The sequence below is a fragment of the Petromyzon marinus genome, chromosome 34 (genome assembly GCF_048934315.1).
Source record: "Petromyzon marinus isolate PM22_M1 ecotype Great Lakes invasive population chromosome 34, UKy_Petmar_22M1.pri1.0, whole genome shotgun sequence".
Lineage (NCBI taxonomy): Eukaryota > Metazoa > Chordata > Hyperoartia > Petromyzontiformes > Petromyzontidae > Petromyzon > Petromyzon marinus.
Genome location: NC_133700.1, coordinates 4,946,028 through 4,972,382, shown reverse-complemented (window position 1 = coordinate 4,972,382; position 26,355 = coordinate 4,946,028). Strand labels below are relative to the sequence as shown.

The 26,355-nt window shown below is 47.8% G+C and overlaps 1 protein-coding gene across 1 annotated transcript in view; it reads left to right on the top strand.

Annotated features, from left to right (window-relative positions):
* Positions 1–26,355, top strand: part of LOC116948618 (inactive dipeptidyl peptidase 10-like) — a 681,203-nt gene that overhangs the window by 164,692 nt on the left and 490,156 nt on the right. The window contains exon 3 of the mRNA XM_032965456.2: positions 10,070–10,165. Within this exon, the coding sequence (XP_032821347.1) occupies positions 10,070–10,165 (96 nt within the window). The remainder of the gene's footprint in view (positions 1–10,069; positions 10,166–26,355) is intronic.

Genomic DNA, 26,355 nt, shown 5'->3' with positions numbered 1-26,355 from the left:
GTTCATGCGTGCTGCTCTTTGGTCATGCGCGTGCGCTTAACATGAGCACACGCGGAAGGGTTGTCCGGGGAATCGGCGTCTGTGTTCGGGTGGCAGCGGGGATTGATTTGCGCCGATTTCTGATGCCGGTGCTGTTGCTGTGATGGACTTTATTACAGGAGACTGCACAGTTCCGATAATATAGACCCAGCGCTGGCTGAGGAATTCTGAACTGGGTATGGTCTACAGTAATCGAGGTGTCGGCCCAAAACTGAGGCCGCCTTCCAACTCGGCCCCGAGTCACGGTTTTCCTGATGGCCACTGCAATTGTTCACCTTTATTGATGAGGCTTGCAAACCCAGGTGAAGCCTCGCCGTGTCTCGTGACTCCACTTTTCAGGTGGGTCCTGCCAAGGTTTCCGCAGGAGGAGGTGGGGGTGCTGGCGAGGAGCGCTATGTGTGTTCCCATTTGGGTACTTTCCGCGTAATTTCTCAAAATTGGGCAACATTTGGAGACTGCCGCCGGCACACGGTGGCGCCTGCTCGTGACGCGTGGCCCTGTTCACCGTTGACCTCGGTCGCACGCGTGGTGAAGTGGAGTCCCGGGGATGATTGAGCAGAGGGAGTCCGTGGCGGGGTCAAGCGAGGGCTGGAGGTGTGGGGGAGGGTATGGAGCCAGTTAGGGGGATTGGTTAACGCGAGCATTCATCTGTAATGAATAATGAAACTCTCGTTAGTGCAATGAATTGGAACACGGGGATCCTTCGTGTATGGGTTCGTCCGCGGTGCAATTGGCGAGCACGATGGACATGTGATCCAGAGGGTCGCGGGTTCGACACAATCTCACTGGAGTGGAGGTTGAAACAACGGTGCAAGTCTCTTGCATCCCTCCCGGTATGAATGGGTACACCGGTTGTTTTTCGATCGGTAGGATGCGTGGCGGTCGGAGGGAAACTGTGGGTAACTCTCACCTCGTCCGGTATTGCAGAGTAGGTCAAAATACCATCTGGAAGGCCTCCCTCTAGAGCTCCATCTAGTAAAGGCCCTTCCGCCAGCAGTGGCGTGAGCCAGGATATTGCAGGGCTGCACCGTTTATCTATTGCCACTATCACCCCCGCCGTCCCCGTCCTCCCGTGGTCTATAGTCATCGGCGTCGTGATGTAGCACGTGAATAATGATAAAATAAATATATCTAACGATAGGCTTTACCCTTTCTGGAAATAAAACAGGTGTTAAGATGTTCAGACACACATATTGCAAGGGATCAAGTCTGTATTAACAACACACACTTGTGGGGAAAAAAAAAAACATGCGAACGAGGATGCTCAGATAATACTCCATAGGGATTGTCTTTGACACCGATTGGCCTATACCAGAGGCAGCCTTCTTCCTGGCATTGTGTCTCGGCACCACCAGTGTCAGACCGAAGAACAACGCCAGCAGGCGCCAGGTACAAAGACTGCACGTGTCAATGTGTGGCGAGCACCGATTGAGCAGTGATTTTCTTCGGGACCTTTCTTTTTTGCCAGTATCAACATGATGTCGGGGAGGGCGGTGAAGACAAGAATAGGCTTCATGTGCCTCTGGCAAGAAAACGCGTTGTGGTTTTCACACCTGATGATGATCGCTTTCGTTGCAGTCGAAACGTCGTGAGAATTTTATTGTTTTATATTTTTATTATTTTGTTTCCCTTCTACGTGGTGACTTTACCGAAAGAACGAAGAATAAGAAAAACGCGTGTTTACGATGTTCGAACACCCAAATAGATTCCTATTACAACGCACAGAGGCTGCGTCGCCCGACTAACATGTCGCCAGCACGCGCTCCTGGAGGGGCTGTGCCACCCAGTGACGCCATTGGCCTAGAAGCTCATTAATATTCATTGCGCATTAACGCACGGCCGTGACTAATTGATAAGATGACCCGTTGTGGTTTTTTTTGTTTTACTGTGTAATTGCACGTCGCATATCCGACCGTCGGATATCCGCCCGCAACCCAAACGCGCATTTTCTGCTGCGGTGGCGCACTGCCGGTTGTTCCCTGGTGCGTTCAACACATTTCGCCTGTGCTTCCAATCCCACAGCGACTCGTGTGCACGTACACCTTGGGTTTTTTTTTTACATTCCTCTTGAAAGCCACAAGAATCAACGATCGGTGGCGATGTAAAATGAACGCGAGGAAGCGTTCCACACCAGCCCTTGGGTAGCTGGCTCGTTATGGATGCCCGCAATTATGACTTGGGTGTTAGGGAGCGCGCATGAATTATAACCAAGACTGCCTTTTTATGGGGCTCGCGATGTAACGGAGGCCTCATTATTGGGCCCTCGCGCGTTATAACGGAGGCCTTACGTGGGCGATAAGTCAAGGGAATAATGGACGGGTCGGAGCGCGGAGAGACAGCGCCTCTGAGATCCTGGGACCGTTCAAATCTGGGCAGCCACCCGTGACACAAGCAGGCTTCCGAGTGTAATGAGTTGATTGATGGTCTCAACCCAGTCACTGTTAGGCGTGTAAAAGTTGCATCGATTAATCAATTGAAAACGGTTTCATGCGCTTGCGACACGCTCTTCAAATTGCACGTGTAGGGATTGATTGCTTTCTCCAGCGTTGCTTTAAAAAAAATAATGGAAATGACGTGCTATATTTAGATGTATGCTAATGAAGCGAGATAGAATGTACTAACGAGATGGAGCGAACGGGAATAATGCAAATGATGTGGTAAAAAAAATAGACCCGAAATAATCGATTCATTAATTGAATCATGCCCCTTAATTGGAGGCGTGCGGTGGGTGGGGGGAGGGGTAGCTTGGAGGGAGGATGAATGCTTGCCAGCGGTGACCGATAATTCCCCGAATAAAAAGCCTCTTCACGTTTCAATTCTGCTTCGTTTTTATGGCTCGATTTTAATTTCTGCGCTCTCGAGAGGGGCTGTCTAGCACGCCCTCTAGAGGGGGGGGGGGGGGGCTTCCACAGCAGTAGCGTCGAGCAAGCACTTTCAGGGCTTCCCCTTTACCTCCTTCCAGGACACGTTTTCTAAATGAGACTCGGCGATCCTGGTTTCTTGAGGCCACAGCTGGTTAAACACAAGAACAATTTTAAATGTTTGCATATTCGCTTCTCGCGAAATTAATGCGACAAACACCCTGCAAAGAGCACCAGAGGCTCACCACCTCGTGACGTTGATGAGGCATGTTGAACCTTTCTACGAATATTACATAACTAGCCTTTTGCCCGTCCAAGGGCGGCTGTTTTGCAGTAAATCTGAAACTTGCAAGCGAAAAGCAAACCGCGACGTGATAATAATTGCATTAATGCGTGTGAAATTTGTAAGGGTGCGGTGACACATACCTATTTCATCAGGACGTCTTTTTTAACTTTGATGTCTCTACAGCGTCACGGAGATCACGTGACGTCAGGGTTCTGCCTTTGTAGTGAGGGTTCAAGTTGACGCCGAGGAGGGGGGAGAAGGCGCCTCGCCCCCCCCCCCACCATGTGGAGTGACGTCACCCGCTAATTATTGTTAATGATGGGGGTGGTCCATTTGGAGGACGTCACCTCTTCATGATTATTAATGAGGGGGGCTGTTCGATGTTCGATATGGAGTGACGTCATCTGCTCATGATTATTAATGAGAGGGGAGGGTGCTCCATTTGGAGTGACGTCACCTGCTCATGAATATTAATGAAGGGGGGTCCATGTGGAGGACATAACCTGTTCATGATTATTAATGAAGGGGCTGGTCGACGTGGAGTGACGTCACGAGCGTTGCACACAGACATTCTTGGCTCATTAGAGTAGGTAATAATAACGGGGGGGTTCCATTTGGAGAACGTCACCTGCTCATGATTATTAATGAGGGGGGTGGGGCTGGTCTATGTGGAGTGATGTCACAAGCGTTAAGGACAGACATTCCCTGGGTGATTATAGTTGGTATAATCTATGTCGAGTTTCCTGGTTGGCTGGGCTCCTTCCCACCCCGGCAATAACTCTGCCAGTGGCTGCGGGCCGTTGTCGCTGAAACCAGCTGGGAAACTTTGCTCCACGGTATTTTCCGTGCAACCAGTAAACATTGACTTGAGACGGTGGAAGATGTAATAATAGATAGCGACATCAAAAATGTGGGATAAAGGAGAAGACTGGCACAGTTAATTCAAAATTGCTCGAACTTACGTGTGTCGAACTTTTTTTGCATCGTACGAAGCCAAATGTGATGATCAATTTGTGCTCCTATAAATGTTATCTTTTTACCGGGAATGTTTCCTAAATCCTACAGAATATAAGAGTACACGTCAGCGCATTTTCTTGCATTTTAATATTACAGGGAAAAAATATAACTTTTAGCGCTCCGAGTAAATGTGTGCTCTAGTCGTGTAGAAGAAGATGAGAATAAGATGATAATGTTGTTTCTGTATTCGGCATCATTCGCGAAAAAATCGCAGATCAAAACTCTGCGTAGAATTTGTAACGCGCATGAGACTACAAACAAACGGGACGGGAAGCCGGCACCAACCTCAACAATTGCCCAAGCTATGTGATCCCACGTTGGGATGTTAGGGCCACCTCCATTTAAACATGGGTGTTAATACATATGCACGTATGTTGAACTTATTTCGCGCACGGTTGCGCGAAAGCCAACCGTGCGAATCGGAGGTGCGGAAATCTGAGTGCTAAAGAGAGAATTGCCAACGAATGGGCTCCTGTAGTTGTTCTTTAGTGCCGTCTTCAGAAGGCGTTACCTGGGAGCGATGTGAAGTGCTGCTTGCTCGTGGCGTTTCTTCCTCTCCGATGAACGATCTCCACCTTCATTGTTTCGTCAGTTGGAACGCGTACACAGTGCTGGATTAACTTTGTAGCAAAAGTAACATATGCTACGGGCCGCTCACTTTCAAGGGCCCCGCGCTAAATGCTTTCAAGCTATCAATTCCGGTTTCAGTGATTCTGCACTTGCTCTATAACCATAGTACTCTACTGCCTTCAACTTTTATGAACGACTGGGTGTTTGAGGTTAGCGATTTGTCGTATTATTTGGCTGGATATCACGTGAAAAAATACAATTACTTTACTATGCAAGTTACACATTTTGTCTTTTAATATTTGTGTGTTTTTTTAAATCTAGAGCCCCTTCATAACACACGTTACAGGCCCCGCACTAGCGTAATCCGGCACTGCGCGTACAGGGTGATTAATTTACAGATAACCCAGTGATTACGAACGACCCTATCCGTGCGGTTCCTCTCAACAGGCGATCGAGTTAAAACAGCGTAGTATGGCAGCGATGAGATTAGTGGGAGACAGATATAGACTTTGAAATACAATGTTGCCATCCCTATAATATATCCGGATTGTATTATAGTGGAATACCGATAATTAAAGTTATGATGAAATAGACCGCCTTTTTTCTGTACGTGCGCGGGGGGGGAGAAAAATCACACTCCATACAAAACAAGATCAATCGGAGCAACCAAGAAATATTTAATAAAGTGCTATACTTTACAAGACAATCGAATGTAGGGTGGACAGTTTGCACAGAGCAAACTGTCCACCCTAGTATTCCAAAAGCGGGTCGGACAGAAGCGAGAGCCCTCAGTCGTAACTTTAATGAGCAAGGGCAAGGTGATGCATTTGCTTTTTTTGTAAGGAAAACCGGAGCCTCATTTTTAGCACCTGCATGCACCCATGAATTACAAGTGAAGAACTCATTATACACCCCCTACAGTTGTAAATTAGCGTTGTCCTAGAAATAAAAAAATAACTCGTGAAATATCATTGTCCCGAATGTAGCCTTTGGTTCAAATATATTTATATTTTTTGTGTTGCTGCTTTGCCTGAGGAAGTCTCACCGAGTCTCAAGATTGTATGTTTTTAAGGAGGGTCCTGCCACGCTGTTGCAAGAGTTGGGATTCCATGTCTTTGCTGTCTTGCGTGTAATCACAATTTGAGTAACGTGCAGGTTACTTTTTTCAGATGGGCAGATTTTAAGTTAATGCAGTGAGGTGAATTATTAAGTTCATCGTGTGGCTGTCTGCGTGCACCTTGTACAATGAAAAGTGTTTCAGATTTTTTTGTCCCATAGACGCCAGTATGGGATTTATTTAAATATATGGAAATATTCAGTTTACTGATTTTTTTTCAAATATTAGATTTGTAATATTTTTATGCTATATTTTGGATACTATTTCAATGTGTAGTGGGAGTTCTAGAGAGCCCCTTTGAGGGAGTTTTTGACCTACTCCTTCCACGCCGGCCCCAAATTTATTTGGAAGAGGTGGGACGTGCCAGTCGGACCGTGGCGATGGGAGGATTTGAGCACCTTGCACCATTTATTTGAACTGCCAAGTTCGGGAGTTCATATCAAACTGGTGACCTCCGGATTGCATCGGGGCAGCATAAATTATTATGATTGTAGTTTCTAACAATGTCAGCCTTTTTTGCGATGTGCAAATAATGCTCCTGTTATGTTCACGGTGGTTGTGAATTACACTGGGGAATGTTCAATTGACATGTAAACGCTGGGTGACGGCGAGTAGTTAAATCTTATTATTTTGACTTTTAACGCCATCGGCGGGTTCCGTTCCGCTGTCAAGAGAGACATTAACGGCCCTTTTTGGTTTATTTTCTACCGTACGAATTAATTTAGTTGATTTCTAAAATAGTTACTTTTCTAATCAAACCGACGGCTGCTTTAATCATTGTTTAACTTTCCATGGAGGATTGAAAGAAAAGCTGTTATTGTTATATTGAAAAAAAAGTTTTGCAAAGGGTAATTCAAACACGCGGGTGTTTTTTTTTGGAAGAATGTTGCGTTTCTGGCTCTCATGTTCACTCCCTCGTTAAGAGAGTGACGAATGCGAAATATGTTCGCCTCCACGTTTGTAATTTGAGCAATTTTCTGGCTATCCGCGTTATGTTCTCTGTAAACAATAATGGCATGAAGACCGTTTATCAATTAGTTACGAAATTAATCCATTCTAATTATCACCACGGCATATACAAAAAACAACACGTACTAATGAATACACCAAAGTATGTAATTACCGATGTTTATATGCATTTCTTTTGCTTATTTTCCATTTTGTCAGCTTATTAAGCAAGCCGGCGGAGGCAACCATTGTAGGACAATGGGAAAGTATAGAATGCACGTGAAGAGTATTTTTCTTTAATTAGAATCTGCTTAATAAAATATATATTTTTTACCATTTAGATCCGGCGTCTGTTATCGGTATCTTGTCATGAAAGGAAGAATCCATTCGGAAGCTCCTCGGAGCAGCGCACATCTCCGTGCTACGGATCTATCTGCCGAGTCGTAGGGGAGCCTACCTCCTGTAGAGCCCTTCAAGTGACTTCTGGTCCAACGATATCAGCAGTGTTCCGGCACATGACGGCCAGCCCGACATTTAACATTCTCAGAACTGCAGTTGAGGCAAATTTAAGTGGAAACCCCAACATGGTTTTGATGGATTTTTCTTTTTTTGTGCAGTCCTTGGAGCTCACGCTGAGACCGTCAACTTTTAAAAACGTGAGAACCTGATTTTTAATCACAATCTTTACTGCCTGGATTCAAACCCATCGTCTCTGCAGTGCCAGCTCAGCGCTTTCATACCTGAGCCACCCACCTACCAAATATCAGCTCAAATTGACATCTGAATAATGAATATCCCAAGTTAAATTTGAGCTTGTAACTAATCGCAAAACCACCCCTCATGTCACATCCCTGTCATCTTGCTACGTCTCATCTCGCGTTACCACATCGACATCTTCTTGTCCATACGTTGTCTGTTATATCACTTAAAATTATAATTGCGGAGGGGGGGGGGGGGGGATAAATGTCTGTGCATCCCAACTCTGAGTTTACTTCTAAACTACATTTTTCATTGACCAGGTAAGGCCCACTGAGCTATATAGCTCTTTCTTTTTCAGAAGCGACCTGGCCACAAATAGCAGTTCAACGAAGTGGCTTGTCAAGTGGAAATGTATTGCAGACAAATACTTTAAATGCATGTTGATTCTAAATGTCGGAGGGAAAAAAACTGGAGAGCCTGGAGAAAAATCCACTTGACAACGGTTGGGAGCGAACCCACGAACGCCTGCATACCAGGCGAGGAATTTAACATATCCCCCCCCCCCGTGGCGCCCATTGAGTTAACATAACAACTGTTTTTGCAACCAATATTTACAATTCTTAATTAACTTTTTTTGTGTGAGGGGTACGTAATGATATGGCACGATATGTATTTTTTTATTCTGACTTCCAGGAGTCTGTCCCATAGAAGCTTGGGCACAGTTTGCAAGAGAAATGTCACGATTATAATTGCTGCGAAAGTTCGTTACATTTTTGTGCATCGTACAGGTGACAGTTTAATCTGTCCGGTTACATCGAGTGGTGGAGGGTCTTATGACATACATTTGACCAGAACATCGTTACCTACCCCATAAATAAAAGATAAATTCTGGAGTATTGTCAGCCTCGTAAATCTGAACTCATTGCATGACCCTGTGGTAAATCAACTTGGTTTTTATTGTTTAAGTTTTTCCGTCTCTATTTCACATTGGTCAATGTAAAAGTTCACGGTGCAGTGTTTATTGTATTTTATTGAATGTGGCATTTTATTGTGAAATATCAGGCTTTTTTGAGATATTTAATGGTGTTATGGTGTGTGTCATGTGTTGTTTTGTCAAACATTGGCGCCCATTCCTAGTCTATGTATATTGTTTCGTGTACACATTAGTCGCACATTGCCTATTGTATTGCTTATTGTGAAAACATTTCCATACGGTACCGTGATTTTTCATTTTTTTTAAAATACACATTTTCAGCGTTTGTTACAGTTTCATTGGGCATAATCTTGAATGCAATAACACTGTTTGTATTTTATATGGTTTCACTGCGAAATGTCGTGGGTGTTATATTTACATTTCGCATTTATTGAATGGCGGTTTGTGTGGAAACATTTGTATTCCTTTTTCACTTTTGGGGAAGTACATTTCATATGGGACTGGCCCGTAACCCTACATCGTTACGTGTACAAAATACCCAGAAGGCCATCCTTCGCGGGGGTTTGGAGACGTCTGCTAAAATGGGGGGGACGGATGGTTAATTTTGGAATGTATAATAAAGGTATTGATTGACGTTACGTGGCCTCTGGGCGTCATCCCGAGTTTAATGTTGTGGACAAGGAGCCGTGGACGAGGGACACAGATGGGGGTGGAGGGGGTGGGGGGAGAAATGGGTCGGCTGAGCGATCGGATTCCCCAGTTGGTCATTATCTACGATGATGATGATCGCTGTCATCCTCATGGCAAATTATCTGATGGATCATGGCTGTTCCGACGTCGTGCCGGTCGGTAACCATACTTCACTATGCTGGTCAATATCAGAACAGGAGTGTGTTTTTTTTTCTTTCTACCCTAATCACCATTGAGGAATTTATGCTCATTGCCCTGCTTTCAACCGTGAGCCAGTGGCGGAGTGTTCCACATTCCTATGGTGGGGACGAGTTTATCCATAGGACCACTGCTGTTGACTTGCTCACAAAATGGAGCTTCATTTTATTGACCCCGATAAAGATGATTGTCTGAGTTAATCCGCCGCTCACCCTACCGCTGGTCAATAATTGGTCAATGTGTATACGGAACCTCGCTGGACTTTAAAAGGAGCCGATAAACGATCCACGTGTGGAAACATCGCATGTTTGCAAGGAAAGTGCAAAACCCCTAAAATCAATCTGTGTGGAGTTTACCGCGCAGCTCGCTAACGCCCAGATAATAACGTCACTAAGTATTTGGGCAATAATTGCCAACAACAAAAAATTGTACATGTGATACAATCGCCAATTTTATGATGTAAACAAATCTCTGAATCAACATAGTTTGTCATGTTCTCATTCTCAAGATGCAAGGCTGTTTGCTCTATGGGAAATTTATTTTTTGTAATGTGAAACATGTTCGGCCTATTTTTATTTTACACACGCGACCCATCAACGACACTCGAGAAAAGTTTTGCTTCAGATGAATTTTGATTGGCTTTGACTGAGCAAAAAAGGACATTGAATTGATCTATGCCATGTTCTCCTTTGTGTTTGTGCGGGTTGCAGATGAAGACCCGAGTTTGATCCACGCCAAGATCACTCTGCAGGACATCTTCAGCGAGGACTTTGTGGCACGTGATCCCCGTGCCGCGTGGCTGAGCGGTAGGACGCACGCGCATATGCACACAGGCACACACGCGCGCACACACGTGTTCTCTCTGGCTCTCTCTTTCTCTCGGACACTCTCAAATCCACAACAGCTACCATCCAGCCGTTCGCGTGGGGCGGTGCAAGGCGACATCACCAAAGTACCTGTGCCAGGCTAGGTGCACGTTGAGACTAGGGTGTTCTTATCTTTGGTTATCTGCTATGGTTACTCGTATTATTTGGTCGTGCTGCTGTTGTGGCTGTGTTGGCAGTTGTGCACGAGCACAATTAACAATACACTCGACACATTCATCTAAAACATTGCGGCCTAAACAGGATATATCCCTTCACAGTACGTAAAGGGTGTGCTATTAAGAAGGGCCATTGCCTGAAACGTCGCCTATTATTTATTTGTTCCTATTTAGGCTGCTGTGTTATTGACGATTTTAGTTATTTTGACCGTGTTTGGAGTTGTATCATGTTCAAGGTTAGAAAAGTATGCATTTATAATATGTCTTACATCACTACTAGGCTTGAAACGATATAATTTTATACGTCAGTAAATTTTACCACGTTATATGCCGTCAGTTTACGTTTCCTTAATTTGGTGTATTTCACATTTTTTATCGTCTTGATCCTGTGCTTTGATGCACTTTAAGTACGAATAGAGATTGAAGAGCCATTTGACCACGGGCCAGTCGACTTAAGCCTGCAATGAGGCTCCTAAGCGCTATAACTCTACAATATAAAATGCTCATAAAATACACGCTGCCGTAAAATGACCAGGTCATATAATCAACATGCCATCAGTTACTCCAGAAAACATTTTACAAAGCACTAAGTTAATATCAACTACTTTGCATAACTGTAAGGATTATCGTGAACTTTCGTGTTGTTGTTTCACAATTATTTAGTCAACGAAATAAAATATATGCGAGGTTGTTTACCCTCCCAATTAACGAGCGACAGTAATCGCGACGTGACGACATATTCCCGAACGGACGGTGGCATTTTAGCGTGGATCTTACATCATCACATCGTCAATATCGTCACATCGTCATATCGTCACATCGTCACATCGTCACATCGTTATATCGTCACATCGTCACATCGTTATATCGTCACATCGTCGCATCGTCACATCGTTATATCGTCACATCGTCACATCATTATATCGTCACATCGTTATATCGTCACATCGTCATATCGTCCTATCGTCCTATCGTCCTATCGTCACATCGTCATATCGTCATATCGCCACATCGTCACATCGTCCTGCCCTAACACCGCGGCGACCCCAATCGCGACTATACCCGGCAGCTCGCCAACAAGAAGAACGAACCCGGACCACCCCGGAGTCGGCAGACTTCTCACTGGCAGAAGTTCGGCGGCCAGGCCCCGGGTCCTTATGGGTCATTAGAGGAGGTGGATACTGGCAGACGCCCCCGGATTGCGTTCTCCACCGCGCCAACTTGCCGCGATTTATCCGCCCGGTGCTCCGCAACCTTCCCCCGACTGTCATTGCGGGAAGGTAGCCTCCATCCCTCCGTTCCTCCCTCACCAGCTGTCCGTCAACACGGCAACGTCGTTCACGAGCCTCCCCCCCCACTCCCCTGCTCCTCCACGAGAGACGCACGCGCCCCAGCAGACGCAAGGCGCGCGGCAATCGCAGAACCCAAGGCGGCAGCCGCCACGAGGGAGGGAGGAACGCGCTCCGTGTGCTCGAGGTCGGTCGCGTTGGTGGAACCTCGCTGGGCGGGGGTGGGGCCGCTCCTCTTGAGGAATCGATGAGCGCCATCATTTCCACCACCGGCCACTCCATCCGCGATGCGTGACACGTTCCGAGTATGGATGGGGGTAGGGGGGGGGGCACCCCGCTGCTTCTGTAACCACTGAGCCCACGGCCACCGCGGGCGACAATAATTATTGTTTTATTTATTTTGTTCTGCCCCGCTGCAGGGAAGTCCAGTCTTGAAATTTACTGCGACGGAGGCACAGTGATGGCAGGGCTCCTGTTGCTGCTACTGCTGCGTACGGTTGAGCGGTCGTGATGTGACAGCGCTCCCCATGATGCGTTTCTCGGCTGTTTTTTTTTTGTTCTGCGCGATGTCCGACGTTTCGCTGCACGCGCTGATGGGGGAGGGGGGGGGGGGGTGGGGCTTCTACAGGAAATTCAATCTTCATCGGGAACAGTTGTTAGTGTCTCACGTCCTTCTTCGTGAACTGTCTTTAGTGTCTGAAGAACCTCGTGAACAGCACGCGGTAACGACCCGAAAACCGCATCGGAGAGCCAGGGCAGTGAAGCCGTTTGCTGTCGGAGGAAGAGCGAGATAGAGAGAGGGAGAAAGAGGAAAAGTTGGCTCTGTTTATTGAGAGCTGAAGCCAAATAATACTCAAACCTGTCGATGTCACCGTCAAACCCATCTGCATATCGCTAATCGCGTCCCTCGCTGCCACGGCTGCTTCTTGCAGCTCGGCATAGCTGATGCCTGGCGGGGCCCCTTCGCTTGGCAATGGAAGTCGTATGCTGAACTTTGTTCGCACCGTACGTCGCCAACCGTGCTAATCGGAGATGCGGGGGGTGGGGTGGGGGGGGAAGGACAACAAACTGAACACAAAAACGCAGTTCTAAAGAGTTTCCAATCTAGATTTTAAAGCGGATTCCTAATATCGGAAGGAAGAGCGTTCCCGATGGCCACAGAAGCGCATCTGAAAGCGCCGCGCGATGCGGTGACCGTCTTTGTTCGATGGCCACGCAAAGAGCCGCTGCTGCGAGGATGACCGACGTTTCGCGTGCTGGTTTATGCTCCGTGCCGAGATCAGCCAAGGTGTTGTGGTTCATTTGTGGCAAGCACTTTGTGTGTGTGATGAATGCGACATTATCATGTATTCGTTCAGCACCCAGAAGTCGTGACACTGTGATGTGGATCCCACGGTGTGAGCGATGGTAGAAGAATGTTACCCTGAGAAATGTAATAGCTGGACAATCTGTGGTCTGCACCTCTGGTTTGTTGGGCATGTGTCGTGCGAGATGACGTCAGCTACATAGGTGTGATGTGGTGAGGCTGTGCGCACCTTGAAGAGTGATTGTATTACCACCTGGGAATGGCTTTACCGCGGATGCTTTGCCACCGCAAAATAGGTTGTTCTTTCCCATAAAACCAAAATACAAGCGAATTACTATTATCCTCATGCTGAATATTATTAATAATAATAAAATAATATCAATTCTCAGACTTTTCGTCATCCACCACCTAGATGAAAGTCATGCCGCATCTTGTCGGTCATGGGGGGTGGAGTGGGGGATGTTTGACGATACTTCACCACGCTGGTCAGTGAAGCGGAGGATCAGCTCAGATATCAATCGCTCACCACTCATGATGATGATGATGATGACGACGTCCATGATTGTGTAAGTCGTGATCGACCGGGGGGGAACTGAACTTGGGCTCCCAAGCTTCGTTGTCGCTTCGCTCAACCACTGTGCCCCCACCCCCCACACCCTCACACTGCACCCACTGGGCTTGTAAATTCACAGATATATATATATAAACTCCCACCAACTGCACGCGTGTCTTTTTTTTTCATTTTCTCTCTCCTCTGGGAGAAATATGAACCAAACCTGGCTCATTTGAGTCTTGCATTTATAGGTAAAATTTATAGGAAAACCCCGTAACAGTGTTGGGAGGCATAAAAACGAAGCCAACGACTTTGTTATATTAACGTGTCTGTAATCTACATATGCAAATGAGCACTGATTAATGCCCATTAAACACGCCTTCCACTTTAATCGGCTTTATCGTAACTTTTGTCTGTGCTGCAAACGAGTGGGCCGTGCCTTATTATGATACCAAATATCGAGCCCCTTGGCGTTTAAGGCCACGCGCCATTCGAATACGGTAATTAATGCTATTTTGTTATTTTTGTTTTCTTTTTTCTTCCACTACCCATTTTGCCAACATTGCCGTCAGGAAAATCCGCGTCCGGGATTGTTTTGTTTTAACCAATATCTGACCACTCAAAAAGGAGCCCTCGTTTTTTTTTAGGTTGATATTGATTATTTGCACATGCTAATTAGGCGTCTGTAATGCCGGTTTAAGAGCCATCTCAGGAATAATTCACCAGCTGTAAGTTTCGATCGGAGCCAAGATCCCGAAAAAAAAATGAGTCCAAACTTGGGCCGCGACGGTGGAACGCATCGGCGGTTACCGTCCAAACCCATCCGCGTATGCTAATTAATGCTAATTAACGCTAATTAATGCCAATTCACCGCAGACGTTAGGTGTAATCTCGGCAGCTGCCGCTGTGATTTCAGCGTCGGCGACATGACACAAAATTGCCAAAAAAAAAACCAATGCAACACTTAGGCATGAAATGTAACGGCACAGCGGAGAAGTTACAGAAGTCGTCTGAATACACCCAGCAAACGCAGCGCAAACAATTGAAATTGTAATTGTATACACGCCCTCGGAGCCTCCCTCTCCATATGTAAACTTGTTCTTCAACGAAGTCAGTCTCGCAAAACATCACGCGCACGTAGAATATCGTACCCTAATGCTGTGTGTGCAACGTACGGTATATAACATGCTGCACAGCGGGAGAGCCTGGTGGCGCAGTGGTTTGGAAACACAGCGCTCTGGGAAAATCTAAGTATGATTCCAGGGCTCTGGATAACAATCGGTGGGCAAGCGATATCCGATCCAACCCCCCCCCCACCCCCCAACTTTACTAACCGGCCCTGACCAGCGTGGTGAAGTATGGTCAAACCAGTGGCGGATCCAGAAAAAAAAGTAATTGTATTGATATTTGCTGGAAAAAAATATTCAATATATTTCTAGACAATACGGTAACGGAGTACTCTCGTTACAAAAGCTCCAACCTGCAGTAACCCACCCCCCCACTCCCCCCGGAAAGTTTCAGACTCGACGGTATGAATCACCACCACCACTCGTAAAGCCAGACGATGCAGAGATCACGCCGCTCAAAGAGGACCGGGGAGGTCCGTTGTCATTGATTGTAACGGCTGTTCGGGCCGCTCCTCGTCGGCACCAGAGTCGCCGGTCCGGGCCTCGCGTCGTCGCTGCATTTGCATTGTGGGGCATTGCATCAATTGGCCTGGTCCAATCGCCATCGTCCCACGTGCCCGACAAAAGCCTCGTCACCAGCTGAGCTTCTACGTCGAAGCGGGGAAAACAAACGAAACAAAAACACGCACCACGATACGATTTTGGATTTATACAGCTCTTAAACGCAACCGCACTTTGAGATTGTCGCGTCAATTTGGAAAAATGGAGGTGAATGTATGTGTGTGTATGTATGCAACAAAAATAACGACATTATTCATACATCGACAGTGGACAGCGCTGTCTGGGGGAAGATCGTTCCAGACCACGTGACCAGCGGAGGAGATTGAGCGACCTCTTACCGAGTGAAACGAGAGGGGAGAGGTAGCAGAGTGCGTGAAGGGAAGTGGAGTGAGATGAGAGGTAGGAGAGTGTGTGGAGTGAGATGAGAGTGGAGAGGTAGCAGAGTACGTGGAGGGGAGTGGAGTGAGATGAGAGGGCAGAGGTAGGAGACTGTGTGGAGGGGAGTAGTGATACTGGCGAGGTGGGAACGGGTGAGTCCATGGAGGATCTTGAAGACGTTAAGTGTGATCTTGAAGGAGATGCTTAGTTGGATTGATCCGTTGGAGGGAGCCTCGCGAGATCTTTGTCGCGTGCCACTTTACAGGAATTAACTTTCTTGGAATTGAGAATTGACAATTCCTTGTCCGTCTTCAAACAAAGCCAAAAATATAGAATTTTTGTCATTTTTGGCCAATCTGATAAAACATACACACTTCTCTGACTTGTGTAATTTGCAAATGGAACGTGTGTTTTTTTTGTTGGGAGTATACTGCCTTTATCATCCCAACTATCTAACTTCATATTTTTTTTATTCTTTTCGTCCTGTCGTGTTTTATATTTTGACAATTCCCCTCCGGTGGGTTTAATCTTCAATTATTTTTTAATCAAAACGTTGCTTCAAAGCGCACGTACGCATCTGCAACTTTGTATCAAACTTTTTTTTCTTTTTGCAATGTGACCTGCACTTTTATTTTTTTCTTGACATTTAAATCAAAGAAGAAGACGACGACGACGACGAAGATGCAAAGCGGAATGATGGATGGTTTGTAAACATGGCCCCGTACAAGGTCAGGCATCGTCGACACAGGAATAATTGCCGTCTGACAGTAATTGGGGAGACAATGCGGCGAGGTGCTGTGACATCGGTCGCATATAGCTGTGGTATTTCTCTATCTCGCTCGGTACGAACGGTAGATGTTAATCGCCTTTTTGCAAACTGTCGGCGACTTCACGACCACTCGTTCGGTTTCGAATGCCCACGCGTTTTTGAGGCAGCGGTGCGGACAAGCGTTTGGGTTGACCCGATTGCTGTTATTGTTGTTGTTTTGGTTTTACCCCGGTCTCGACAAATCGCTCAAAAGCGAAGCAGGTAACAACAACAACAACAAAAAAAACACCAAGCCTGGTCAGTGCCGGCTTGGATGATCGCGATGGCTTTGCCGTCGTGTGGAGCTCAAGGCGGCCGCGCTGCGAGGTCGCCGGCAGATGGCAGCGTTTGTTGGATGCAGCCCCGCTCGTGTCGAGTCGTTGGGATTTCCTTCGCGGTGTGCCTCGGCGAAGCCAGCAGACACTCGCTCGTGAAAGCGGCCAAAGCGGCCTCGCACTCGCGTGGAGCGCCTCTTGTGCAAGGGAGTTTCGAGAGGCTCCGTTGTGGGGGTGGGGGCTTTCCTGGATGAACATCGTGGGTGGTCAATATTTAGATTGTTGTCCAACACACGCAGTAGGCTTTCGCGACCAATATCATCCATAACAGATCGCGTAAATATATAAATGCGTCGTGAAACCCGCCACCACCCGACACAGCCTACTAGTAAGGGTTGTCATGTAAACAGAAAATGCCACCACATCTACGCCTCTATATAAGGAACGAAACAGTAAGACTTCTCCACAAATCTGGCTGTCGCCTGATGAAGCTGGTTGTAATTACTGGCGAAACGTCGTACTCAGATTGTAAATGTTGTGGCTTGGCTCTCCAACACACCGGTGTGCTGTACTAGTGACGAATTGGCCACGTTCTGTTTACGTGACAACCCTTACTAGTTGGCTGTGTCGGGTGGTGGTGGGTTTAACGACACATATTTACGCGATCTAACCCAAAAAAAACCTCTATTATGGATTTATATTATTATTCGTATTTTTCTCCTACACGGTAGGAGTGGCGGTACATTCGTTAGCGCGTTGCGCTGTGAACTTGTCGACCGGAGTTCAATTCTCTGCCGCGATTGACGTCAGTGCCGAGGCATGTCTTAAACCTGTCCTGGGCTCCGATCACAATGATGTAATTAAATCAAACGACCGCTACCCAGCAGTGGATTGAGAATGGCCTCTTCGTTTTTTTGTTGTTGCATTATTGCACGTAGCATCGCAGCAGTCTATTTCTCGTTTGCTATTATTGGCTCCTCCGCATTTGTATCAATCAAACCATTCTTTTGCCGAGTGTACAATTAGCCAGTTCGTTAGGCAATTAAATAATTGGCCGGCTCATGCAATTAGCAGAATTGATGAATTACAATGTTAACCGCCGTAGACAGATGTCCTCTGACATAAGCGATGGTGCTTGGTGGCGGGTGTTTTGGGCGTAATTGTCGCCCCCCCCCCCCCATCGATGACCTTGTCACTGGCATGTCTGTGTCGGAGACGCAGGGATGACAGCCAAGACGGCGCGTGTGCGTGTGCTCACGTGCTTGTGTGTCAGCGCTACGCTGCGCTACGAAATCGGTGACCCGCATTTGATTCCCGCTAACAGCCAACGGCCACTGACGATTATCTGAATCGCTGCTGGGCCTCCCCTAGGTCGACTGAGCCTCAAATGAGTACCTGATGCGGTGCGTAAACATCGCCACTCGGGAGAGAAAGGCGGCCGGGCGTGGTGTTGGCCACCCATCCCCTCGCGTGCCGCTCCGGCCTTCAGAGGTGCTACTCGCTAACAGCACTTGCCCCAGTAGTCTATACGGAGGGGTCTTTGTCTTTGCATGGGACACCTGCCTGCCTGCTGTGCAACGAGGTGGGTAGTACAGCAAGTAGTTTCGTTGACGGCAATGATTCGATGCAGCAACGCACTACGGCAGCAAACCTTTTGTAGTCACATTTTGAACTGAAAGGCGATGTTCAAGCAATCCCTGGCAATCCCCATACACCCAAGAGATTCATGTCCTTGATATTTAATCTTTTTTTTTTACATTGCGGTGAATGGTAGCGTCTCCATTGGCAGCAGGGGTGATGTGTACCCACTACATACGTCGCTACATGCACATCAAACGCGTACGAATCTTACAGACGTTTTAATGCGTGCGTTTTGTTGTTTAGGAAATGGTTTTAGTCGATGAATTGATGTGTTAAATTGTTACTCGCTAAACCTAGCATACGCCGGTGCAGTGCAAATGTGACACGTTGCATCTTATAAGGCTGTAGTTATTGACGTTTTAATAATGAACAGGGCTATATTATGGTTTGGATAATAGTTATGTGGGTCTGAATATCATTTCAGAGATCGGTCTGTAAGTCCATTGTCCCGAGGTAATCATTGGGGAGCAGTTGATCATTCTATTGTCTAGAGATCCCATCAGAGATCCATAGTCAACATGCAGGTTTTGCTCATCAATATCAATGATTTATGATTGATTTTTTTTTGGGTTGGGCCACGTAATTATCTGGCCAAATATGTGCCTTGACAGTCTCCGCCAGCCCGACACAGCCATGGATTAACGTCGTCACGTGGAGTAGAAAGCATCTTATTGCGTCGCTTGTTATTGTCTGAAGCTCGTCGGATGTTTGGAGGGATATTCTCAACCACATTTTTACAACGGGCAAATACAAAAAAACAAATCCTCATTAAATCAGAGATCCACATGCTCGTCTCATGTCTAAAGAGGTGCTAGAAATTATAGCATCTCAATGGTAACATGTTTAAAAAAATAAAGCTTCCCGCTGATTTATTTCATTTTGTAAGTTTCGGGGGGGGGGGGGGGGGACGTGTTATTTTCACGTTAAGTGGGCATTACTTTTTAGCTGCCAAATTGATCTCCATTGACGGTGATGAATGTGCTATTTTATTCATGGAGATGAATTGTGTATGATCAACTGATGATGGATTAAGGAATGTAAATTCGTGACGATAAGTTGATGATTATGTTGCTGCTTGTGGTGACGATGATGCAGCATTTTCACCGACCTGCGTCTCTGCAATATATAAGGGTTGATAGGAGTATGATGAGGCTGTAAGGGTGATTGCGTCAGCAGTGTATGCTGCAGACGGAGGCTGATACAAGGTAAATTACTGTCCGCAATGCTAGTGATGGAGCGGTGATACATTGGTTTACTCTGTGCCACGAACCCAGAGTCCCGAGTTCAATTCCTGACCGCGGCTAACATCAGTGGAAAGTTATATCAAAAAGTGGTCCTTCGCTTCAGCAAAGCCTCACCGATCGCTGATGGTACAGTCAAAATATTTCCACATGACCTACATGGCACGGGGAGGCATTCATCCATTGGTGGATGTAGAATGGTTGGGATTATTTATTTATGTTGTTATCACCACCAGTACACTATACAGAAACAAAATACATTCTGCATTCTGAATCCATACATTGTCCCAAGGCTTTGTATGAAACCGAAAAAGCTATATTTACTGCGCAGTGGGCACACGCACGCACGACTCTCAGCCTCCTGATGAGATCTCAGGGTTAAACAATCGTGTTTGGTTATGGAAAATAGAGCTGATCCCCGGGACGGCACGACGAGCCATCTCTGCCAAACTGGAGTCATTACTCACCGCACGGAGTGCTTGCCGCTATACCATCACCGCCACGGGAAGCTCAACTCCAGCCAACGCTGAACAATTACAACTAACGCTACCACTATACAACCCCCCCACACACAAACCCCACTGTTGCAACAACAGCACCGCCGCCTCAGAAGTGTCGGCTCCCGCACAGCGAGTCTCGGGGAGCGTCGCGGGCCATCTCCACGTGGCCCAGAACATGACCCCCCTACGTCTCGCTGTGAATCACGGACGATGTTTCGCTCACGGCAACCCCCCCCCCCCCGGCCCCGCCTCTTGGCAGGAGCCATGGCACAGCCGATGGTTTAAAGCACCCGCGACGATGTGCGCGAAGGGAATGAAAATCAACAGCCAAAATAGCAACAACGAAAGCACCATCGCTACCACCCATGCATGTGAGTAGCCACCCAGAGTGTGAACCTCGGCCCGAACTCGTTGGCGGTGTCATTCGGAGAGGAGGAACCGCATCACAACCAGCACCAGGGGTACCGTCCACCGCAGCCACCACGACGTGCCACACGATTACCAGCGGCAACGCGGCCGTCGTCACAACCACCGTCGTTGGGATGATGGATGCTCTGCTGCTGATGATGATGTTGCTGCTGGTAATAGCTGCTGCTGGTAGCAGCTACAGCTGCTGTGGTAGTGATGCTGTTGCCGCTAAATATATTGCTGGCTGGCTACAACTGATGTGGTGGTGATGCTGTTGCCGCTAAAGCTATTGCTGGCCCTACCAGATAATGCTTCAGGTGGTGCTGGTGTTGGTGATGTTGCTGCTGTTGCTGCTGTTGTTGGTTTTGCTTCACCCGCCAGATTCGAACATCCGCTGCCAGTCAACAAGCTCGCGTCCCCACTGGCACGAAGTCTCCGCCGAAAGCCTCCCAAACCAATTCTATATCCGCCTCCCAAACCAATTCTATATCCGCCTCCCAAACCAATTCTATATCCGCCTCCCAAACCAATTCTATATCCGCCTCCCAAACCAATTCTATATCCGCCTCCAAGGCCTTCCACTCGTGCGCCACTCGCTGGGCTGTGCTGCGTTTACCTCGTGCCGCACAGGGACAGCTGTCACGGTGGGGGGGGGGGGGCAGGGTACCTGCCACAGGGTACCTGGGGCTGCATACACTGCATGGATGCGCAATATGAACGTGTGTTTTTTAATTAATGGTGTTCACCGACGCGCTCTGGCTCAATTGAACTCCACCCCTGTGCCGATCCGTCCCTATTAAGTGACGACGACTACGAAAAAACAAGGTCCTCTCACCTGAAGACGGTCGCTTGTTGTTGCGATCGAAACGTCGTGATCTATTATCTTTTTTTTCTACCTACGTCACTTTACCGAAAGAACCAAATAGTAAGGTCCACGGAGCTTGTACGCTGCCCAAACGCTCTGAGACGCGGCATCCCGGCCTCTCTCTCCGTCCGCGCGGCACCAAGTGAAAGCGCGCGTCTTGTCAGTCACCCCGTGGCATCTGGGTCTGTCCCGTGAAACCTCCATGCCAGCGGGCCTTGCCGCAACCTCACGTGGCCTCAAAGTGCACCTGGCGTGGCACCAAGCGATGTGGGTGACGTCACGGCCACTTGGTGGTGAACGGCGGCGGCTGTTGTTGTTGTCGTTGGGTGGTTGGGAGAAACGGATCCAATGGTGCAGGGACTTGGTGGTGGTGGTGGTGGAGGCCTTGGCGGGCCGAGCAATCGCGGCTAACCGCGTGATGGATGGCGCGGCACGCGGCTCCGTTACAACGCAGGCGGCCCCCCACGCTTTACGTGGTCGCGGCTCGTCGGGGGAAATTCCACAGGCGGATGGTGGGGGGGGGGGGGGGTGGTTCGTGTGGGTGGGGGGTGGTTGCCTCTCGCCTGGAGGAGAAAAGCGAAAAAAAGTGTTTTTTTTGCCCGCTGGTTTTTTTGTTTGTTAATACGTTCCCAATTTTGTCCCAATCGCGCCGTCGCCGTCTGAGCGCAGATTGAAGTGTTTGTTTTGTGGCGGCGGCAGCAGCAGCAGCGGTGGGTGGCGGTGGCTGTGCAGGGTCTGCGCGAGGGATGTTTGTCATCCAGCAGCCCGGAGGTGTGGGGGTTGGTGGATCGTGCAGAGATGGGAGTCTGTGCGAAATAGCCTTCTTTTTTTGTGCAGTCGTGGGAGGGGATAGAGCCACACTTTGGGTGTCGGGGCCTGATCCGACTCGCAGAAATGATAAATTAGATTCGAGACGGGGTCTGTGGACGGTCGCGGGTTTCTGGGCTCCGGGGCGAAGTTTGGTGCCTGGCGATTGCCTGCACCGCCGCACACGCGCGGGTTCAGTCGTCGGCATTACCTCCATCTATGTCATCTTGTTGAAGGGAGCGGGGGTGGCGGCGGGGGTGGCAGCGGTGGGGGGGGGGGCAAAACTCAAGACTCAACAATGCGTGAGTTTTATCTCTTACTTCGTGGCTGTCACTTAGCCGGATCCTCAAATGATGCGGGGCTGTCTGGACGCCCGCCGCAATCAAAGCAGCTGAGCGGTGTGCATGCGAATTCTGATCTATTCTATCATTGACTTAAAGCTTTCGTGACTGCAGGAATTCATATTTTTTTGGATATTTCGGTAAAGTCACGTAGATAGGTTCAAAGAAAATGATTTTTTTTTAATTGTAACTTTTATAATTTTTTTGTTATTTCCTTTGAACTTATCTACGTGACTTTACCGAAAGAGCCAAATAATATTCCATCATTGTGCCCCTCAAGACTTTTGAGAGAGTCTTGATATTCCTTTTCATCCTTCCGTTTAATCTCAGATGCCAGGTACCTCACTCCACGAAGCACCCTTAATCAGCTCACTAAGTGAAATCGAAGACAAATTTACCTATCCTGTTTACACACGAGATTTAATCTAATCAAATGTATTATCTGAAGGAAAATTTTACCTTCTGTACACAAGTACTGCTTTTCAATTACTAAAATTTACTCGCGGTGTTAAATTGGTTCTCAAGGTGTTTATAAAAAATAGCAGCCTGGTTGAGGACTGGAACAGTGCTCCCAGATAGTATGAGGACCATTGCCATGTTTTCTTATTGTATATATGTTTTTCTATTAACTGTAATTCTTTAAATATGTTTTTGTTAGTTTTAAGTTTTGTCAGAAACGCTTCGGCTGCCCTCCAGTTGCCTGGGTGAAGAGTGGGCTCAGTATTGATCAATCCTGGTCCAGCTGGCTCGACAAACATAATAAACCAACAGATTGTGGAAGGAGGTAGCCTTAGCTGCTGCAGTGGCGCACGCTCGTCATTCAAATCTTCTCTCAGCGAGGGTTGGTGGATTACGCAGCGCTTTGAAACTTATTACCCGCCCCTACTGGACGTCTGTGAAAAATAACTTCATAGCTCACTGGATTCCTCCAGGATGAATACATATTCCTATTCTGATTCTGATATCCTCTTGGCGGCAAAGATGGCAGTAAATAAAATTGGTTCGCTGAACCCGTCCCTGCGAACATTTTGAGTGTTATCTCCTCGTATGCACAGTTTATTTTTTCTCTCCCAGGCACTCCGGTTTAATTACACAAGCTAAGCACCGATCAACGGAACTGACCCAAACTTGCAAATGGATGACCCTTTTAGAAAAAAAAGAGTTACACGACTCTTTGGTGTTTGGCTTCCTTTAAAAATGAAAAATGCTGCAGCTAATAACAAAGGCATTCCCCAAACATCTGGAGAGAAATTTCCGCGGGCGATCGTAGATAAGAGGAGAAACAGGGGTGCGGGTGATACGGGGTCCTTCTGTGGCACTATTTTCATCCCTTGTGGAGAAAAGGTCAGTTCACCAAACGGTAACGTCGTCTCCCACGGTGTAAGCAGCCAAATCTCATGGCCACTCAGAATTCTCACTTCACTCTTTCTGCAATAACCGCGTTCAGATTTGACGCTCGCGTTTAGAGGGCTGCCACCTTTTTCCACCGGAGAAGCCCCCCCCCCCTCCAAAACGTTTCTCAGTCGGTCTATCGGTCTATTGCAGTGCACTTTTGCAGTACACTGCAAAGTAGATCTGTGGACAAAATATCATGATGTACTGCCACCCGAAAAATGGGTGCCAATTCCCCCGGTCTGTCCGGGTCAAATCCTGACAGGTGGAAACCCCCGTATGCCCGTGGTCCTCGCTGATGGTAATATTTGCGTCGCTCACTCTTTGCTTCTCTGCGGGTGATTGACCAATTAGGGCAATGGGAGCTGTGTTGCAGACATGCCGCGGGCCTCTAGGCAAGTGGTTAAACTCTCTCCTTGAGTCCGTAATAGGGAGCTTTTTATTCACTAAGAATGGGCTGCACTCTGCAATCATGGACCGGGGCCCTTTCTGAAGAGTGGCTGTCCTGTGCAATCAGGGACTCTGCGCCTTCCGTGACATTCCATACAAAGGTTTGTTAGCGACACAATGGTAGCTTGCGGGATACTGCCAGAGCAGACTTTGACTGTGCCAACTTTGGAAGTGATGGTGAGGCGTGGTGGTAACGACAACGGAATTTGCCGTCATGCTCTCTTGACCTTGTGTGCCTTCGGAATTACATGCCCATATTTGGATCAGATCACATGCAATGTGCCCGAACTCATCTTTCCTCGGGAGCTAAGCGAGGATGATCTTGAACGTGGCCTGGATTAACCACGATTAAAGCGGGCACTTTAGACTAATGCGGGGCTATGTTGTCATCAGAGAGCAGTGCAGCAAAATCCATTGTTGTACCGTACTATGTTCAGATGTCTATGCTCCTCCCGTTCACGAATACATAAGTGAAACAGCGTTGAAGTATGGCACCGCACCGCACAACATCGTCCATCTGCTAGATCCTGCAATTTGCTCTGAAATAAGTGCACGGTGAGGCGAGTCCCTCCATCTAGCAGTGGATGGATAATGACAAAAGGGCTGTTCGTGGTAAATATATGCGTAAAGGGCCCCCACTGAGTGCCAAAACTGCAGTTCAGAAGGCTTCTCAATTGTCATGTTGGACCGGGACCATTTAAATAGTGTTTGGACCGCGGGAAGAAAGCGGAAACCCCAACAAAACTCGCAGTTACATTCCTGCAACACCCGGCAAGCCTTGGTGGTCAGTCACGCATCTTAAGTACCGACCAGGCTCCAAAACGGCTTCGCTTTTCAGATTCTACAAGTTAATGCATACTTGGAATGGCTTGGACCTTCGATTGTACCGTATCATCAGGATATAGGCACACCGCATACAAACACAGTTCGAATAAAAGCGACACATCCTTCACCTTACATTGGTTAAGGGTGGGGGGGGTGAAAGGAAATTTCTGATTAAAACACATAAGCACAGCTGGTCTTGCTACTAAGATCAGCTATGCTGATATTCAACTCCTATTACACAAGTACAATTCACCCCCTCTACTTGCATTACCTCTGCCCTTTTTGTGAATGGGCTTCACCGGTGGTCGGCAAAACAAATTGAAAATAAGAGCCATCTTTTTGTTCTCAAGCTCGCTCAACGAAAACCTCAACATTTCAATGGCCGCAATGCAGTCCTTAAATAGCCGCACGGCTGCGCCGGATCCGCATGCTGCCGACCCCCCTTGGCTTGCACACCACGACAGGAGCTGCCATCTCCCTTTGAGAATTGGCTTCACGGCACAATCATGGGCCGCAGCCTGCTTTGTACAAGAACGGGGGGGGGGGGGCATTTCCATCACGGCTGCACACCCCCGCCCACAGCCGCCAGCCCCCCCCCCCGCCTCCCGACTGAAATCCACGTCCCGATTTGGTCCACGGCGGAAAAAAATGGCAACCCCAGCGGAGCGACTCGGCGTATCTCGAACCCAGCCGTCACTCGCCGGGGACGCCCTCGCGCGCAACGCGCATTCATCATGATCATTCGCCGGCACTTCCAGCCAGCGATGGCTGAGTCACGCGCACGCGCACTTGCGAGCGAGTGAGCGCACGCGCGCGTGCGGAGCGATGGGCACGGCAATTGCGCTGGCAAATCTGGGTCGCGCGGATCGCGTGGACTATTTAATGATTTGGTAAAAAAATAAAAGGCAGTCTCGTACGCAGAGGCGGAAATGAATTTATTTAGCATGGCCTCCAACAGGGCAACCGGGGGCAGGTGGTGATAAAACGGACGGCCTAGGGGGAATTTCAGAGCATCACGTTGCATGTGTTATTCAGTTAACGTGGTATTCAACCGGATGATGTTTTAATTGTATACACACACACGAATCTTCAAAGCAAAGCCGTCACGTGGACCTCATTAAAAAATAATATAAAGAGCAGATGACGACACGAGCTTACTTTAGAAGAGTGCGCGGCGTGTGATTGTT